The 21,197-nt window shown below is 42.6% G+C and overlaps 1 protein-coding gene across 1 annotated transcript; it reads right to left on the bottom strand.

The window, feature by feature from the left end:
- Nucleotides 1-11,681: 11,681 nt before the first annotated feature.
- Nucleotides 11,682-19,480, bottom strand: LOC127303095 (uncharacterized). The gene is made up of 19 exons (XM_051333873.1): nt 19,229-19,480; nt 18,993-19,124; nt 18,772-18,893; nt 18,609-18,665; nt 16,443-16,658; nt 16,146-16,279; nt 15,588-15,661; nt 15,389-15,499; nt 15,170-15,300; nt 14,800-15,078; nt 14,668-14,684; nt 14,338-14,417; nt 13,448-13,621; nt 13,239-13,366; nt 12,882-13,157; nt 12,624-12,745; nt 12,211-12,252; nt 12,057-12,119; nt 11,682-11,963 (listed from the first exon to the last, which is right to left on the bottom strand). The coding sequence occupies exons 1-19, from the start codon at nt 19,299-19,301 to the stop codon at nt 11,858-11,860; spliced, it is 2,337 nt and encodes a 778-aa protein (XP_051189833.1). The 5' UTR covers nt 19,302-19,480; the 3' UTR covers nt 11,682-11,857.
- Nucleotides 19,481-21,197: the final 1,717 nt, after the last annotated feature.

Here is a 21,197-nt window from a genome sequence, read left to right as displayed (position 1 = left end):
CACATGAACCAACTAAGCATGCTCACATGGATGAGTATATGTACAAAAATGAAAAAACAAATAGAGTTCACACCAGCCTCTCACCACAATCCAATTGTCGTAGATCGTCATTATTGCCTTTCACTTGTGTAGCTTGGATAATATGAAATGAAAACCACGCTCCAGCCACCGAAGACCATTGAACTCATGATGAACTTTACAAACCAAAGAAGAACAGAAAATATTTTTGGTGTTTTCAAATTGGAAACAAGAACAAAAGAAAACAAGCAAACAAAGCAAAATCTTTTTGGGTTTTCTTATAGCAAACTAGCAATAGCAAATAAAGCGAAACAAATGCAAGAAACCAAAGCAAACAAATTATGAAGAGAAACAATAGAAATATTTTTGGTCTTTTTGTGTTTTGGGAAAGAAATAAAGCAAAAACAAGAAAATGGCAAACTAGAAAACTCACATAAACACAAAGCAGCAGAAATTCGTCAAACTTGACAGCAGTACAGTACTCGATTTTTAAGAAATTCTTCCACTGCTCAAATCGAAAAGTGTTCAACTAATGAAAGTTAGATAACAACCTGGGGAACATGCACAAAAATTGGCTTCGCAAAATACTGTTCTGGCTATTTTTGGGAATTTTTTCGGTAACAGTCCAGAATCTGTTTTCAGGCAGCACTTCCCCAAATATCATCTTCCTCTCATTAGAAAACCATTCAAACAAACTAAACAAGTATATACAAGTATCCAGCAACCATAATATGCAAAGAATGAGTGATGCCGGTATACCTCCCCCCCAAGCTTAGGCTTTTGGCCTAAGTGGAGTTCAACCCCAACGAGGGTCGCTGTTCCTCGCCGGTGGATAATGCATGGCGTAATCATAGTAAGGTTCCTGTGCAGAAGAAAAACGTGGAGGCTCCACATGCCCAACATGTTGATGCGAGGAACTTGCTGCATCGGATGATGAGTCGAGGTGTTCCTCGGCCTCCTCCGTGTTGTCTCTTGCATGATGGCCTCCTCCCTCTATGTGTGCATTCAGTGCACCTTCTGTGACTGACCAATCCTCCCTGGAATCAAGGTTAAATAGAACAGGCGCATGCAATCTCACTAGTTTTTTTGTTTTCTTAGTCGTTCTCCAAGACTTCTTGTAATATGTTATCTTATAAAACAGGTTACCCAAATTAGATGAATCAGAAACAAATTCATGTTTAATCATGGAGACTATGTCAAGTTTTTCTATGGAAAGTTGAATATCAAGATGATGAGGTTCTACATTATGCAAAGCTAGTAAACGAGAGGCGATGAGACCTCCACAAATTCCACCTTTCTCACGGTTAGTAGCAAGTCTATAAGCTATCAATGCCCCCAAATTATAAGTCTTACTACCTTGCAGTGCAGCAGCTAGAAAAGCTAAATCCTGGATAGATAGTTTACCACCACTCTTTCTAGCAAGAACGCATTTAGTAATGAAATAAGCAAAGTAGCGGATAGCTGGGAGTTGAATGCTAGTGATTTTACCACCATCCTCTGAGAAACTCCTTCCATAACAAATCATCTCGAAGAGGCTTAAGAGCTCTCGCGGCGATCCCCTTATCTTCTCGCATGATCCCCATTGCGGTACTCTAATTGCTGTACAAAAATCATTGAATGGCAAGTTGACAGTCTTATTATAAATCTTATACTGAACCATGGGGTTAGATCGCGACCAATTGAACTTAAAGTCCTGCACAACAGACATAGTGAATTTTGCATATTGGCATGGTTCTCCATCAACAAAATCATTCAACCCTGCACGAGAAATTAGATTCTGAACATCTTCCAATATTCCTGCGCTTCTCATGAAATCTGTGCACGGGTAGTAAGAGGGGTATACTCCCTCTTCACGGTTCACTCTCATGACTTGTTGCACCTCCAATTCTTGTTGGTTTAGTTGATATCTATTCCACTCCATTTTCTGAAATTTTTCAACAAGTGATATAAAACTTGATTTGGTGACATATAATCAAGGGGAACTACTATAGGAACTTGCTAGAGTACTAATCATGCATCAAAACTAGTTTATACAACTTAGAACAAGCATGCAAGCTCACTAAACATGTTACCTACAGCAGCAAAATATTCAAGATATACTCAACCAAACAAAATTCTACTTGGATAATCGGAGGAGTCACATACCGGAGAGCAACTGTGCCAAATTTCAGACAGAAATCTGGGCTGAGCAAAGAGATCGGAAAATCCTGAGCTCTTGAGCAAAAACGCGAGTGAGAGGAAGCTGGTGTTGATTTTTTCGGGAGAGAGAAGAGTCTGGGAGGAAGAGATGCTAAAGTGGGGCAAAGGGGGCCCCACACGCCAGGGTGGCGCGCCCCCCTTCCAGGCCGCGCCGGCCTGTGGTGTGCCACCCTGGGGTGCCCCACAGGTCATCCTCTGGTGCTCCCAGGTGCATTTTCGAAAAATAGGACCAATGGTATAATTTTTGTGAATTTTTGAAAACTTTGAAAAATGCACATTTCTGGGTATTAAATTTATTATTACTGGCCAGGAAATTTTTTGAAATCTCTAATCAACTAAGGAGCTTTGCAACACACAAGTGCTACAGCAAATAAAACAAGTGGAGGAAGAAAGAGATGTTGTTTACCTCCCCTATGCATATAAAAGGTATTCGTTAACAAGGTTGATCAAGTCTTGCCACCGAATAAATTTTACATAGCATATGAAGAAATAAACCTCAAATCAATCATGTAACCTTGAATTGTATTGATATGGATCCAATCATAAGATTTTGATAACCTTCTTTAGGCTCATATATAGGACAATCGATAGTTCCAACTTTGATAGTTCTCACATTAGAAATAGTATTGACTCCACATACTTTATCAATCCTCTTGGGGAAATAAACGGTATGCTCCTTATCATCAACATTGAAAGTAACCTTTCCTTTATTGCAATCAATAACAGCCCCTGCGGTGTTAAGAAAAGGTCTCCCAAGAATAATAGACATATTATCATCTTCAGGCATTTCCAACACAACAAAATCAGTTAATATCAAGCAGTTATTAGTAACTTGAACAGGAACATCCTCACATATACCAACATGAATAGCAGTAGATTTATCAGCCATTTGCAAAGATATATCAGTAGGTATCAACTTATCTAAATAGAGTCTCTTATAAAGAGAAAAAGGCATAACACTAACACCGGCTCCCAAATCACATAGAGCAGTTTTAACATAATTATTCTTAATAGAACAAGGAATAGTGGGTATACCTGGGTCGCCCAACTTCTTCGGAACCTTGCCATTGAAAGAGTAATTAGCAAGCATAGTGGAAATTTCCTCATTGGGGATTTTCCTTTTGTTAGTAACAATATCTTTCATATACTTTGAATAAGGAGGCAATTTAATAGCATCAGTCAAAGGGATTTGCAAGAATAAAGGTTTCATCCAATCACAAAATTTATTATAGTGTTCTTCTTCCTTTGATTTTAGTTTCTTAGCAGGAAAAGGCATTTGCTTTTGCACCCAAGGTTCTCTTTCATTACCATGTTTCTTAGCAATAAAATCTTCTTTAGTATACTTTTTATTTTTAGCATGCTTTTCAGGTTCATCTTCTACCTCTTCTTTATCAGAAGCATCATTCTTATCATTATCATTAGCATGTTCATTACCACTTTCAGTTTCAGCATCAGAAATAGAAATACTATTAGGATCATTAACAGGTTCAGAGGATTCTACAACATTTTTATGTTTCTTCTTCTTTTTCTTTTTAGAAGGAGCACTAGGTTCAATTCGTTGAGAATCTTGTTCAATTCTTTTGGGATGCCCTTCAGGATATAGAGGATCCTGGGTAGAGACACCACCTCTAGTTGTTACTTCATAAGCATGTTTCTCTTTAGAATTATTTTTTAGCAAGTCACTTTGCACTTTAGTGAGTTAATCAATTTGAGTTTGAACCATTTGAAAATGTTTAACAAGCATCTTAACATCATTGGAGGTTCTCTCCACAATATCATGCAAATTGCTAATAGCTTGAGAATTTTCCATTAGATGATTCTCTACTCTCATATTAAAATTTTCTTGCTTAACAATATAATTATCAAACTCATCTAAGCATTGCGCAGGAGGTTTTGAATACGGAATATCTTCCCTAGTAAAGCGCTGAAGGGAGTTTACCTCAATCATGGATGAAGGGGGAATTATCTCACATATATCTTCTATGGGAGGTAGATTCTTCACATCTTCGGATTTAATACCTTTCTCCTTGAGAGACTTCTTAGCTTCCCTCATATCTTCATCATTCAATTCAATTAAACCCCTCTTCTTCAATATTGGCGTTGGAGTTGGTTCAGGTGTATTCCAATCATCATGATTCCGGCTTATTCTAGCTAATTATTCTTCAGCTTCGTTTGGAGTTCTTTTCCTGAAAACACAACCAGCACAACTATCCAAATATGCCCTAGATTCAATGGTTAGTCCACTATAAAATATATCAAGTAGATCATTCTTTTCTAAATCATGTCCAGGTCGAGCTCTGATAAGAGAACAAAATCTTGCCCATGCCGCAGGCAATTTCTCTTCATCTCCCTGGTCAAACCTATAAATTCTCTGTAAAGCAATATGTTGAGCACTAGCAGGAAAATATTTTCGAAAGAAAACATCACGCAAATCAGTTGGACTTTTAATAGAACCAGGAGGCAAATTATTATACCAAGTTTTAGCATCATCCTTTAATGAGAAAGGAAAATTTTTAATGACAAAGTAAGTACGCATCTTGTCATCATCAGAAAACAAGCTACTCATAGAAGAAAGTTCATTCATGTGTTCTACAGCACTTTCTTTTTCAGTACCACAAAAGGGTGCTTTCTCTACAATAGCTATATGAGATAGATCAAGAGAAAAATCATAATCTTTATCCTTAATGCATATAGGAGATGTGGCAAATTCAGGATCAGGAAATAGCTTATGTCTAACAGTATATTGTGTAAGAAACTTTTTAATGTTTCTTACATCAGCAGTAGCATTGCATCTATTAATAAGATCATCATTAAGCTCCACATAATCTTCATCAGGATCATCACTAGAATAATCAAGTTCAGGTGAACTAACAGGTGTAGTGGCATTTTCATCAGGAGTTTCAGCATTTTCAATTTGTCTAGACCTAGCAATTGTGGCATCTAGAAAGGATCCCAATGAACCACTATCATCAAGCACAGCAGAAACATTATCAATATTATGAAAGTTTTCAGATTCAGCAGAAGTACCACCAAGAGAAGCTTGTGGCGGTGAAACAAGTTGACTTATCACAGATGGTGAATCAAGTGTAGCAAAGGTACTCATAGTTGTACCTTTTCTTGTAGTGGATGGTAATATGGCGACTTTAGAATCGTGAGGTTTACCCATTATGGAGAATTTGCAGCGAACAATATCAATCCAAGTGAACTTCCAAATAAAGCTATGCTCCCCGGCAACGGCGCTTTAAAAACAGTCTTGATGACCCACAAGTATAGGGGATCGCAGCGGTCTTCGCGGGTAGTATAACCCAATTTATTGATTCGACACAAGGGGAGACAAAGAATACTTGGAGGCCTTAACAGCGGAGTTGCCAATTCAGCTGCAACTGGAAACAGACTTGCTCGCAAGAGTTTATCATTAGTAACAGTTTTATAGCAGTAGCAGTAGTGAAATAACAACAGCAGAGTAACACAGACAGCAGTAGTGATTATAGTAAACAGCAGGATTAAAATACTGTAGGCACGGGGACGGATGACGGGCGTTGCATGGATGAGAGAAACTCATGTAACAATCATAGCAGGGCATTTGCAGATAATAATAAAACGGTGTCCAAATACAAAGCAATCAATAGGCATGTGTTCCAATTATAGTCGTACGTGCTCGCAATGAGAAACTTGCACAACATCTTTTGTCCTACCAGCCGGTGGCAGCCGGGCCTCAAGGGAATCTACTGGATATTAAGGTACTCCTTTTAATAGAGTACCGGAGCAAAGCATTAACACTCCGTGAACACATGTGATCCTCACATCACTACCATCCCCTCCGGTTGTCCCGATTCTTGTCACTTCGGGGCCATTGGTTCCGGACAGCGACATGTGTATACAACTTGCAGGCAAGACCATAAACAATGAATATCATGATGAAATAATAACATGTTCAGATCTGAGATCATGGCACTCGGGCCCTAGTGACAAGCATTAAGCATAACAAGTTGCAACAATATCATCAAAGTACCAATTACGGACATTAGGCACTATGCCCTAACAATCTTATGCTATTACATGACCAATCTCATCCAATCCCTACCATCCCCTTCGGCCTACAGCGGGGGAATTACTCACACATGGATGGGGGAAACATGGCTGGTTGATGGAGAGGCGTCGGTGGTGATGATGGCGATGATCTCCTCGAATTCCCCGTCCCGGCGGAGTGCCAGAACGGAGACTTCTGGCTCCCGAGACGGAGTTTCGCGATGTGGCGGCGTTCTGGAGGCTTTCTGGCGACTTCGACTCCTCCCCCTGCGTTTTTAGGTCGAAGGCAATATATAGTCCGAAGGAGGGCGTCGGAGGCCGGTCGAGGGGGCCACACCACAGGGCCGCGCGGGCCCCCCTGGGCCGTGCCGCCCTATGGTGTGGGGCCCTCGGGCCTCCACCTGGCTTGTCCTTCTGGCTCCGCCAATATTCTGTGAAAATAGGGCCTTCTGCATAAATTCCGAGGATTTTCCTGAAAGTTGGATTTCTGCACAAAAACGAGACACTGTAACGATTCGCTGAAAACAGCGTTAGTCCGTGTTAGTTGCATCCAAAATATACAAATTAGAGGCAAAACAATAGCAAAAGTGTTCGGGAAAGTAGATACGTTTTGGACGTATCACAAACCAAAAAGACAGGCATGGATCTCGACTTTTTTCGATTATTGGGAAGTGAAGCATACCATGAAGAAGCCTCATCCTAAGACATGGTCGGTGTGGGTGAATAAAGGAGCACAGATGCAGAGTATTAAGTTCGTGGACAAGTTCAAGGAGGTACACGGGGACGCCACCGACCCTCGCAATGCCCCTTTTGACCCCGAGGTTGTCGTGCTGGCGGGAGGAGGCGTGAGGAATGGGCACTTATGGATTGGTGACGGCTCCATCGACCCTGCGACCATTCCTAGTCTCTCCCAGCTCCGAAAGGGCAGGACGAGCTCCTAGCCCGCTATAGAGACCCTCCCACAGCTTGAGTCATAGCTATGGACGAGATCCGGGTATGTTAACAATCATGATAGAACGAATGACACACCGTACAATGAGGTAGACAAAGAAAGGATACGACGTGAGGAGGTGGAGGCTCTAGTGAGCCAGTAGCAGCTGATGCCCAACAGCAACAGATGATGCAGTGATGAGTGCCCAGATGGCTTCCTTGATGCCGAATGGGTTCCTCCTCCTCCTTTCACCTTCCCGTGGGTAAGTAATCATGCGTCTAAGTGTCAATGCATATGGCATCTTACCATCTTGCGCTTATTGTCAAATAATTCTCTTCATTTTATTATTGTGGTCATAGAGTTCGGTGGGCAGCTGCAACCATGCGCCCCATGGTCAATTGGAAATTGAAAGGACACGAATATCGCCTAGAGGAGGGTGAAAAGGCGGTTTAAATCTTTTACGATAATGGCTTAAATAGATGTGGAATAAAACTACGTTTAATTTATCAAGCACAAAACCTATATAACTAAACTAGAGTTCACATATATACACCAACAACTTATGCTAAGCAAGGCAACAAAACTATGTGATAGCAAGATATATAAATTCAAGCACGAAGGTTATCACAAAGTAAAGTGCATAAGTAAAAAATCTCGGGTATACGAATAACCAAGGTGGCGCGGGGATGACGATGTATCACGAAGTTCACACTCTTGCGAGTACTACTCCCCGTTGAAGCGGTGTGGAGACACAAGGCTCCCGAAACGCCACGAAGGGCTCACCGTATTCTCCTCCAGCTTTCCCACTAAAAGAGAAGTACTCGATCCACTATGGAACCTTGAGGGTGGTCACTAAACCCGCATAAATCTTGGGGAAATCGCCACAACTAAATTGGAGGCTCCCAAGAAATCTGCCATAAAGGCCTCACACTTGAGAAATCTTCACAATTTAATTGGAGGCCGCAAGAACACTACAAAGATCACTAAGCTGTCTAGGATCCAAAGACCCAAGAGGAACAAGCTCCAAATACAAGCATCCAAGGAATATCTCACAAACTTTCACCTCCGTATCACAGTGGAGAAGTCCAACCAATACATCAAATACAATGACTAGAACACAACAAAGATGCTTAAATCATTCTCTCTCAAATCCCAACAAAGCAGCGCAAGTGGGTCGTGGGCGAGCAGGAGCGCCATCGGGTGAGGCGCAAGTGGGTCAACCGCTGGGCGTGCGCGGGCGAGCGACCTGGAGCAAGTGAACATGCCTAGTACTACCGCGCGACGTGGCTCGGCAGTGCGGGGGTTGCTTTACACCGACCTAGTCGGTGGAGAGCGAGGAGCCGAACACCCCCCGGACTGTTGTTGGGCCCAGCCCACGATCCCGACCGTCTGTTTTCAGTTCTGCTGGTCCGACGTGGCTTGCTGGGCCCGGCCCAACAGCATCAGGTAAACGTTTTTCTCTTTTGGTTTCTTTTCTTTTTGTATTTTTTTTATAATTTGAATATTTTTAAAATTTGAACTTTTAAATTTTAAAATCGAGCATTTCTGATTTGACAATTTTATTAAGTTTTTTAAAAAAAAATTGACCAATTTTCAAATTTGAACAAATTTTAAATTTGAACAATTTTAAGTTTCAACATTTTTAAGTTTGAACAATTTTCTAATCTGAATAATTTTTATGTTTAAACAATTTTCAAATTTGAACAATTTTTTTATTTGAACAATTTTTAAATTTGAACAAATTTTAAATTTGAACATTTTTCAAATTTGTACAAATTATAAATTTGAACATTTTTAAAATTTAAACATTTTTTAATTTATTCGGAATTTGAAAAAATAAAGAAAAGAAAAGAAAAGAAAAGAAAGAAACACAAAAGAAAAGAAAAGAAAACAGAAAAACAAACAAAAAAGAAACAAAATGAATAAACAGGAAACTAAAATAAAATGAAAAAAACGAAAATGGGCTGGGCCCTATACCCGACCTGATCGGTGTATAGGATTCACCGGCAGTGCCGTGCGATGCGGTTCGGTAGAGCCGCGCTAGTCGGCTGGTAGTGCCGGCCCAGCAAGGTACGGAAGGTTTAGAATGGAGGACTGACAACCAATCACCAACAAAACGGGTCCTCCTCCCTCGCGCCCGTGCGCCCCCTATCCTCTGCTTCGCTGAAGGATTTCCTTAACTGGGCCTCTATTCGCGGCCCAACTCGTTCCCGCTCGTTTGTTCCGCACGCGTGGGCCGTGTTTGTGCGCGTTTGGGCTTCTGGTGCTAACATTGGAGGTAGCTGGGTATATAAACCGGTCGGAACTTCCGAGGTGGGACTATTCTTTCGACTTCTGCTTCACACACTAATCGAGCGGCTGGGCTTTCCGCTTTTCTTTCGCCGGCCCATTATGTTTACCGATTGTTTGGTTCGGAATTGACTTGCGCGACGCTGCAGTATCGAACCGGCGCTGCTCGAAGGTGCGATACGACACGGCACGCATATGCCATATGCTGGCAGGCGTGCTGCTGGTGCCATGCACTAATCCGCTCACTTGCGTTTTTCTAATGATGCGGGGTCCACGCTGAGCTGCATGCATGTTTCTAGTTGTTCTGCAGTTGCGTGGTCATGTGCGTACATGTGAGTCTCTATGGCCATGGAGAGTACGTATTCTTTGTTAAAAAAAAGTACGTATCTTTCCTTTTATAAACATGCAACGTATATCTTAGATATAAATAGACTTTGTACATTAAGTCATAAAAAAATATGCAAAATAACAAAATAATACCTACAATTTTTTTACCTGCACACTTACATGGAAACATCTGAACTATAGAAAAAATCCCTAGGGGAAAAACAATGTCTTGATTGTAAAAGAGGAAAAAATTAAAGGATATCAGAAAATAATAATAGTATATTTTGTTATGAAAAATAATTATATTGAAAACAAATATAAGGGGAACAACAAAATAGATGGAGGGGAACAACACACTAAATGGATGGGAACAACAACATAAATGGAGGGGAACAACAGATTACACGGTGGGGAACAACAACCTTGACAGAGGGGAACAACAGCCTATACGGAGCGGAACAAGACACTAGACGGATGGGAACAACAACCTAGACGGAGGGGAACAACACACTAGACATATGGGAACAACAACCTAGACGGATGGGAACAACGAAAATAGACGGAGGGGAACAACACACTAGAAAGATGGGAACAACAACCTAGACGGGTGGGAACAACATATTACACGGTGGGAACAACAACCTTGACATAGGGGAATAACATCATATACGGAGCGGAACAAGACACTAGACGGATGGGAACAACAACCTAGACGGAGGGGAACAACAAAATAGACGGAGAGGAACAACACACTAGACAGATGGGAACAACACACTAGACGGAGGGGAACAACGACCGCATAGTGGGGAACAATGGCCTAGACAAAGGAAATAATTTGTTGAAATATGATGTGGAACAACAACCTAGACAATAGGGAACAACCTAGATAGAAGGGAACACCAAACTAGATGGAGGGGAACAATACCTAGACGGGAGGGGAACAAAAGCCTTGGCGGAGGGGAACAACGACCAACACGAAGGGGAACAACGACCTACACGAAGGAGAACAACGGCCTAGGAGGAGGGGAACAACGACCTACATGGAGGGGAACAGTGATCCAAACTGAGGGGAACAGTGACCTACACGGATAGGAACAACGGCCTAGGCAGAGGGGAACAGCAACCTACATGGAGGGGAACAACGGCCCAAACTAAGGGGAACAACGACCTACGCGGAGAGGAACAAACGGCCTAGACGGAGGGGAACAACGACCTACATGGAGGGGAACAGTGACCCAGACTGAGGGGAACAATAACCTACACGGAGAGGAACAACGACCTAGGCGGAGGGGAACAACGACCTACATGGAGGGGAACAGGGACCCAGACTGAGGAGAACAATGACCTACACGAAGGGGAACAACGACCTACATAGAGGGGAACAACGGCCCAGACTGAGGGGAACAACGACTTACATGGAGAGGAACAACGACCTACACGGAGAGGAACAACGGCCTAGACTGAGGAGAACAACTACCTACATGGAGAGGGAAAAAAAGAAATGAAATAAAAATGAAAACATGAAAAGAAAAGAAAAATGTAGGAAATAATAAAATAAAATAACAAGAAGTCGTACATGTAGAAAATAATGTATAATAAGAAAGAAGAAAAATAGATATTTAATATAAGAAAGAAGAAAAGAAAGAATGGTAAGAAGAATGGAAATAGATAACAACACCGGTGAGCAATGTTTATCAGTAACATCACACTAGCCCAGCGGCAGTGGCCACCGGGTCATTGTTTTCACGCCCCGGTATCGAATCCCAGCTCTGGCTTGTTTATTTTGGATTTTTACTCTGTACGCTCCGCAGATGGGCCGGCCCAGAACCAAACTCCCTTCAGCGAAACAGTGCTCGGTAGCGCGCGCGCGCTAGCGAGCAGTACACTATAGGTACTAGCAGGATTTTTTTTAAAAGGTACTTCACAGAGAAAGCAACATTAATAAATACTAGTACTCAAACGGCTAAGAATGGTGATCACATCACCAACCAACAAGAAAACATCAGAAATACTAGCAGTGATCGTCGACTCTACCAACGTGACATGGCTCAGGCAAAGGTCTAATTAACAGCAATGCCGCCTGGGATGAGGTAAATGCCGTTTGCGAAGATGCCAACGGTCGGGCACGAGCTCATCACAAAAGAGACGACGTGGCTCAGGCAACGGCCATCTGTTGTGAGCAAGAAAGTACAAGTCAACAAGGATATCTATTTTAAACAATGTACATATACTAGATAGTATTAACATGTGTAAGAAGGAATACTTGTTTCCGTCAACCGCTGCAATAGTATCAGCATTTCTGTGTGTCCAGCCAGGCAACAACCATCTGTTGTTGATCATCCATTTCAGAAAGGATGTGAGTTACGGAACAAATTTATTTCAAACAATATGTGCATATCGTATTTAAGAAAGAGTACCTATTTTCAACACCCTCAACAATACTATCATCTGCGCTACTCCTGCAAGTACAACCAAAAATAATTTTACCACGAGAAAACATGTTTGTTTAAACCAATGACACATCAGCTTAATGCATTGAAAATAGACTAGGAGAAGGCATGGGGAGGGGATAGGGATACGTATGGTATGAAGGTATGATAATAGCAGATAACAATAGAACACACCGATGAATTAAGTTATCGGAATCATGTACTCCTACCATTAGATCACTACATCAGTGCACATTATTACACTTTGGGCACACAGAAGTGTATATCACATACACATTGTCATGTCAGCTCAAACCAATTTCGCACAAACAATGTTTAGGTGAAAATGATTGAACAACGTGAAATTTAGAGATGAATGTTTTATTTTTAAAAATACATACCATTTTTTATTTAAGAGGCGGCGAATAACATCCCTCGGCAAGAACGGGGTTTCTTCCTCATCATAAAAGTTAATTCCAACAAAATTTCCATCAGTGTCAATAAGAGGCCCCCCAATTCCAGCCTAGCAAAACAAAGGTACCAACATACAAGAGTTACGCACAGATATCATTTCATAGATGTAGTGATAGCTTATGTTATTATTCCAATGCTAATAATTTTGGCATGCTAAATGCATTGTGGAAGTCCACAAGAAATACCTTGGTGATTTTACAGGTGGAGACGCAGAGTTCTTGGCAATCAAGTTCGCTTTGTTTGCCAATCAGCACCTTGCCCTCGACAGCCATTAGTCTGCGATGCGCAAAAAGACTACCCACAGATATTACGTCCATGGACGAGGTAACTGGATCGCCACTGATTTTTATTGTCCGAGGACGCCAGAATCCCATGATCTCAACAAGAGCAACATTGTAGTGTAAATTATAACACTTCAATATCCCTACGACTCGAAATCCATCTGGAAGGCAAACTTCAATCTGAAATTATAAGGTTATATTAACCAGTATCTGAAATGAAAAGGCAGATAATAATAATTGATATCAATTAGCAGTAACAACCCTCAAGTTATCATCAATCATGTGTGCACTGCCAGGAACTCTAACCAAACTTGCTGAAGTCAGAATTATTGCAGAGCATGCTTTCTCCTTTATAAATATACCTGTGCAAGAAAACTTTTTTGCAAATCCTACAGAGAGAATTATTTCAGTTACCAATCAATGATCAATTAAAACATGGAAAAGTAAGGACTGTATAACAGAGTCATCACCATTGAATGAAGCAAGTGAGACAACACTTTGATTCATTTCTGAAGCGAGACATTTGCTTGATTCTGAAGCAAGTGAGTAGGCACTTCGATCCATTTCTAAACCAGCACATTTGAATGGTTTCCTCAGGATATCCTTCTTGAATGTAGCATCGAGACGATTAATGTATTGCCCGCCTAGATACACAAGTTAAAAGTGTTTGATAAAGTTTTTAAAGTGTGTATGTGCAACATAAGGAACTACTGAGCAAAATAAGTACAAATTTATTGGCTGCCAAGGGGGGGTCACGGTAGGCCATTGTAGTTTCAATATGTAATCCAAGAAAATTGGAGTCTGATGGCTCCCTGACTGGTGGGGTTATGAATCCACCATTTCCACATCTTGTTTAAGGGTTTGCCAATTATGTCACATGAGTATTCCGCACAGTTTCGATGTTTCTATGTTATCTTGTTTTCCTAACTCCAAGTCAGTTGTGCCCATGGATTTGCAGAGTGATGTGCCACATGGATGGTTAAATTTACTTCTATGATTTCCATAGCAACAAGCAGGCATTCAAATAGCTTATCAAATAAATAAATTGTGAAGACATAATACTAGTGCTAATCAGTCGGTATGTTTTTGCTATGTAAGAACACTATATGACTACACACCAAGTTAGTGGATAGGGTCCCCATAGTCCCCCCGTTAGGTTGTTTATCACGTAAAAATGGGAATCTATCGTTAAGCTTGGCCATGGAGCCTGTATGAGGAACACAATCAAACTTTTCCTGTCTTCCTCCTCCTCCCTGAGTTCAACGGCTGTCAAAGGGACAGCCGCGCCTCCTGGGTTCAGGGCTGCCTCATGCTGGACTTACAGCTAGTATCATACGGAGTACGTAATAAATTTGCTCACGTCCTGGCATGAGGAAACATGATTCTCCATAACGACTTTTAATTCTTTCTCTTACAGAATCCTCAACATCTTCCTCAACACTGCAGCACAATATAGAAAACTCACTGTGAAAAATCAACAAAGAACGATATCACAGACCATACACAAAATGGAGCTATTGAACAGGGGAAATATAGAACAAGGGAGCGCCAAACGGGTGCAGATATTTTACAGCAAAGAAATTTAAGAAAATCAACCACAATTTCACCATGGGTCTAGTTTAATGCAAGTTCAGAGTGTAGCATAAATATGTATTAGCGCCAGACTGAACTAACAACCATAATCTAATACAGTGAAAATGCAGCTTGCTGGGCTACCGGAAGGATATGCATCAGCACATACAATGATAGAATATAGATTAAGCCACTCATACCATCATACAGTTATATATTTGAACTGTACAAACTAAAGCAGCTAGCTCACCTCGTGGATTTGGCATGTGCTTAGCATTTTCTCATCGGTATGAGCACATACAGAGGCAAGATCTACTCCGCCTGTGGTCTTTAATTTTCCTGAATCGAAGTAGCGCCATATAGCTGCTACCTTCCTATAAGGCTCAAACTGCATGACACGATCAAGACTTAGATGGCTGAGATGGGCGGCAGAAACGTTGTTGATTTTGACGATGAAAAAGTCAATATATCTCTCAGGATCCTCTATCCACCCACTGACAGTCTTATTATTCGGAAGGCGTACTTCAATCTGAAATGAGCACAGGGCAATGGCTGTACTGAATTAATCATTACAGGTGTAGCTTATATATTAGCATAATTAACAATCCAGAAAACGTTACCCTCAATCTTTCAGTGATCGTCCTTCTAGGCCAAGTATAGGGAATCAAATTTATCGATGTTAGTAAATATGTAGCATCAGAACATGAGCTCTCAATGCATATTCCTGTGCATTCGCGTAACTTGGTATTACCTGGAGAGGGAGAGTCATAAGTGCAAACTAAATAGCTGATCACCAAAAAAAGTTATAATGAGAAATTATTAACAGTATAATCACAAACCATCGAATGAGGCCAGTGCCACAACACTCATGCTTAATCTGGAAAGTACTTCCTTACTCAAGGCGCATTTTCTGGATTTACTCAATCTCGCTACGGACTTAGCACTCAAACCTAGTTAATTGAAATAAAATCATGTGATACAGTTAATAGATCGGTCAACTAGGAATAGTCAGGAAAAGGAGGCAAAAAATGGACTCACTTGGCCTAATTGCTTTCATCTCACTGTTCATTCTTGCCCTTGTAGCATCATCAACCCCTTCCTTAACTCTAACACTGCAGCGCAACGTAGAAAACTCAAAGTGATAAATCCACAAAAGCGATATATTGCAACCACATACACAAAATGAGCTATTAAACAAGGGAAATTTAGAACAAGAAGGGATCCCAATAAATAACATATATTTCACAGGAGAAATTTAAGAAAATATTAAACAATTTCCCCACAGGTCTTCTTAAATGTAAGTTTAAGTATACCAGAAATATGTATTAAAGCTGGCATTGAAATAACAACCTTAATCATTTGAAGTGCAGATCTAAACAATTTAAGGAAGGAAACAAATGAGTAGAAAAATATCTAATGGGACAGTTTTTGGGATAAACTAACCTTGGAAGCTGCTCTTTGCCTTTCAGAATGATACACCTTGCACACAAATTCAAATAAAAATAGAAGGGATATGTAGAATAGGATGCAGTTAGAGAGATGCATGGGTAAGCCAAAGAGGGAAGGGCAGTTCATCAATAATGAAAGTGTACATACCTGGCCAACTCGTGACGCGCCAAGGATCGAAGAATTCGTTCCCTTCGCAAGTAGGTAGTCTTTTCCATTTTGGTATGAGAGTTCATCCCAACAAAGTTCCCATTAAAATCAACAAGGGGGCCTCCAATCCCCGCCTAGCACAGAAGTGACAATGAAGTTAAACAGAGAAAGTGCAATTCATAATGCCTGAAACTAAGGATATATGCATCAGTGAATTCAATGATAGATCGAGAATATACTATTAAGCCATTTACACCATCATACAGTTACTTATTTGAACTGTAGGAAGCAGCTCACCTTGCGGATCCGGCACGTGCTTAGGATTGTCTCAGCGGTTAGAGGGCTTGGAGGGGCAAGATTTAGTCCGCTTGTAGCCATTAAAATTCCTGAACTGAAACAGCGCCATACAGCTGCTACCTTCGTATGAGGCTCAAACTGCATGCCATGATCAAGACTTGCGGCATCAACTCCAGACAAGTTCTTGATGTTGACAATGAAAAAATCAGCATCTATCTTTTAAACAGAAGGCCCTTGGCCCGGCTTTATATATAAAGCCATCACGGCAACCACAGAGTAGCGATACAACACACACCTCACCTGCTGGTACCTCCAAAGTGCTGATACCTCAATACAAATACTACAAGTCTGGTACCCAAGATAAACTCATAGATACAAGGGGAAACTGAAGCACACAGAGCGGGTAGGAGAGGCAGCGTGCAGTCGTCGACGGCGTCAGTGTCCTCCGGCCCGGATCCGCGCATGTAGCCTCCTAACCTCGTCCAGCGCCGCGTCCAGCAACGGTCGGTCCCTCGGTCTGACCAGTACCCTCCAGCTCTGCATGTAGATAGACATTTTGAAGATAGCGTCAGCCGGGCTGGTGATGAGGGAGCCCTCGATGGCTAGCTTGTTGCGAATGTTCCAGAGCGCCCAACACTGCGCTGCGAAAGTAAACCAAGCTATCCTACGGAGTCTACCCGACAAGCCGTTGGCAATGGCGACGAAGTCCGCAGCCCCTGCTGGGTTCCAAGAGCAGGAGAGGAGATCCCTGATTCCTGCCCACATAAATTTGGCGATGTGGCAAGTAAAGAAAATATGATCGCAAGTTTCCCATTCGCCACATAGGGCACATCGCCCATTCGATGGCCCATGCCGCTTGACTAATTGGTCCCTCGAGGGGAGCCTCCCCCGGATGAGTTGCCTGAGGAAAACCCGGATTTTTGGCGGAACCCTTGTGCGCCAAATTTCCTTGAAGTGAGTGATCGTCCCACCCCGGGACAACTTGGAGTACATCGAGCAGGTGGAGTACTCTCTAGATGGCTCAAGCGCCCATCGAACCACGTCCGCGCCCTCCGAGGCCGGCAATAGGTCGAAGATTCTGCAGAGGTTATCCCATTCCACCCTCTCTACAAGGCCAAAGGTGCGTCGGAAACGAATCGTCCAGCCACCGTTGGCTCTAACCCCTTGCACGGTCGCAAAGTGGTTGTCGCAGCAGGCGAACAGACGAGGAAAGGTAAAGCGAAGGGGCCCCGTGCCCGTCCACCAGTCCAGCCAGAAGTAGGTCCTCTGCCCATTACGAACCTGGTGCTTCGCACCCAACTTGAAGTACCATTTGATCTTCTGGATGACGTTCCAGAATTGTGATCCTTTGGTGGGTACCGCTGGGGAGAACAGGTCGTGGTCCCCCAGGTACTTGGCCCTAAGAAGGTCTGCCCATAGGCCTTCCTCGTTCTGATAGATCTTCCAGATCCATTTTAACATCAAGGCGATGTTCATGAACTTGGTGTTGAGGATCCCTAATCCTCCAAACTCCCGTGGTTTGCACACCGTGGCCCAATCAACCATATGGTACTTCCGTTTGGGGCCCACTCCTTCCCAAAAGAAGCGGGAACGGTGTTTGTCCATTACCGCATGAGTCGTGTCATGCAGCAAATATAGACCCATTGCGAACAGCGGGAGGCTGGAGAGGCAGGAGTTGGTGAGCTCCAGTCTGCCGGCTGATGCAAGGAACAGACCCTGCCAAGGCTCCACCCTGTGGCCAACCTTCTCAGTGAGGAAGTGCCAGTCCGCAACTGAGAGGGGGCGATCGCTGACAGGTAGGCCCAGGTAGTGTAACGGCAAGTTCCCCAGCTTGCAGTTGAGAGCGTCAGCCACTCTCTGACGTTCCCGGTCGGTGACCCCTGTCACGACGACCTCGCTCTTAGCGAAGTTGATCTTAAGCCCTGACATATTCTCGAAGCAGAGAAGCAGGAGCTTAAGGTTGGCCAACCCAGTGTCGGATGGTTCAATCAGAATCAAGGTGTCGTCCGCGTATTGTAGGTGGGTGATCCCTCCCGGGATCAGGTGGGGCACCACACCCTTGAGGTGCCCAGAGTCGGTGGCCCTGGCGATAATGGCCGCCAGGGAATCCACCATGAAGTCGAACAGGATCGGGGAGAGAGGGTCCCCTTGCCTCACACCGCGAGCATTCCTGTCCTCTATCCGTCCAGTGACAATCCGATCATTTGGAAGGCGCACTTTAATCTGAAATGAGCGCAAGGTGAATTGATGATTACAGGTGGCTGGAACATATATATATATATATGCATAATTATTTAATAATCCAGGAAAGGAGTAGGGAAAAAGTTACCGTCAAGCTTGCAGCTCGCCAAGTATGCGGAATCAACCGTGCCGCTGTCAGGATTGTAGCTTCAGAATCAGAACATGAGGTTTCAATGCATATGCCTGTGCATTCACGTAACCTGGTATCACCTACGTACAGAGATAAAAAGCCACATGTACAGACTGAATAACTGGTCACTGAAAAACAGGCAGTATGAAAAAGTATTAACCGTGAGTATAATCACCAACCATCGAAGGAAGCAAGCGACACAACACTTCTACGCAATCTTGAAACTACTTGATCGCTGAGTTCACTCAGGGCGCCGGGACTGGATACACTCGCGCTGCCCGGTGTCGCTACGGAGGTGCTACCATCCAAACCTAGTTAATTGAAAATAAAATCGTGTGCGATACAGTTAACAGAAGCGTCGATTTATTATCATGAATATGTACTTGCAGGAAAGGGAAACAGAATGGACACTCACTTGGCCTAGCTACCCTTTTGTAATGGTGTTGATCTTCATTGTCGCTCATCAGCCGGCGCTTCTTGTTTTCCATCACCGGTCTTTTCAAGCCAGCCTGAGCAGGAAGGAACAAAATTTAACTAACACTGACTTCGAGAGTAGAGACGCTGAGGGCGGAATTTGATTTGGATTTGGAAGGATTGAATCGGAGGTGGAAGGGGCGAACGGGGGCACAGAGGCGGGTGGAGAAGGAGGAGGCCCGAGAGAAGGCGGCGGTACTACTGCCGACAGATGATGACGAGGGGTCGCTTGCCCAAGAGGCCAAGAGATCGAGTCGGGCCGCGAGTCCGCGACCGGCCACAGGGACACAAGGGAAGAAGAAGAGGATGGGCCGATGGGGACTGCAGCCCGAGACCGCATGCCAGCCTCGTTCGCCTTTTTTTTTCTTTTGCAAAATTTGTTGTTATTCCAGCCCTAAATACTTGTCGTAGATTTAAGCAAATGTATGTTAAAATGTGTTTAGATTTATTAAACCTTCGTCAAGTATTTACAGCCGGTGTAAGTGATGACTATAGCGTATATATGGTGCGTGAGTATAAATTTGGCATATGCTTATGCTTGCGAGAAGATGGACGTAGGCGATTGAACTCGACGGAACTTAGATACCATGCTAGTATCTAAGTCACGTGCCACTAATTTTGTTCATCTCCCTCTGACACGACATCTTTTGTTTTCTCGAATATTTTTGTGTGATCATTCTATATCTTGCGTGCGGCCAGTGGCGGAGGACGTGTTGAAATTATGGTATGGCATAATCACTGGCATGGACCATAGAATATACGTAGAAACACAATTACAACAGTACAATCCAGTTTTCTCAATGAGCATTCACAGTTGAGCTAGATTAAGGTATGGCAGCAGCCATAGCTAGCCAGAATGGCTCCTCCGCCACTGAGTGCGGCCAAGCACTGCACCACTTGATCATGGTGCGGGATCATGTGCGCTCGCGACAAGTTATGTTTGATGTTAGGCTAGCGGGAAGTGTCACGCGTTAAGGTGTCTCATTGCAGTGAATGCCCTTGTTTATGCTAGTATGTCAACACGAATTTATATCGAGTAGTAAGTTGCATATCCAAACGCGTTAGCTGGCCACATTTATGGAAAACAAAAACATAATTTAAGCCATCCGTGCCAATTTTGTTTTTAGTATTTCGTCGTGTGATTTTCTTTCTAGGATGTATCCTGGAAAGCTTTTTGTAATTGTTTCTCTCCCCCATAGTAGTATATAAGCAAGGTTTATATCCACAAAAGTGGATGACTATCTACAACTCGGACCATAAAAATACATCACACGGAAGCTCATGCATTCACTCTTTGCCAAGCAAGACGCGAAAAGATAGAGAAAAAACAAATTGGAGATTTCGTTTTCAAATGTAGATCCGTAGAAATAGTTTTTCTTGGACTCGGTCCCGTGAAGGAATTCACGGAGGAAGGATGTGTGTGCGTGTGTTTTTAGGGGTATGATTTTAGTAGATAGCATGGTTGTCCTAACTACTGTAGTAAGAGCATCACCCTACATGTAAGGGTCTACATCTATATGATATTTCGAAAAACAAAAGTAACTTCGATGCGGACTATGGAGGCGGGGCGATATTGCAACATATCTAGTGATGCAAGCCAATAGATGATACCATGGTACCGGTCCTCAAAAATTATATGTTCAAGTTTCAAAATAATACAAGCCAATAATAATTGTGAGTGTTCACAAGATTTTTTGTCTACGACTTCCAAACACAAATGGACAAAATAATGACAAACTCAACACGAATAGTGTAAAAGCCCACAAATCACAAATGACACTATTTACAGGCCAAATTGTCTTTTTTCATTTCTCTTCATATGTTCGGAATTTGGTTTGCATTCAGTGCAGCACGGCGTGGCATCGGTAAACTGGATATTTTTCCAATCTTTCAGCGGCATAGACGAATCT

Source organism: Lolium perenne, chromosome 5 (assembly GCF_019359855.2).
Source record: "Lolium perenne isolate Kyuss_39 chromosome 5, Kyuss_2.0, whole genome shotgun sequence".
NCBI lineage: Eukaryota > Viridiplantae > Streptophyta > Magnoliopsida > Poales > Poaceae > Lolium > Lolium perenne.
The sequence above is the reverse complement of the archived record's forward strand: the minus strand, read 5'-3'. Positions and strand labels throughout refer to the sequence as shown.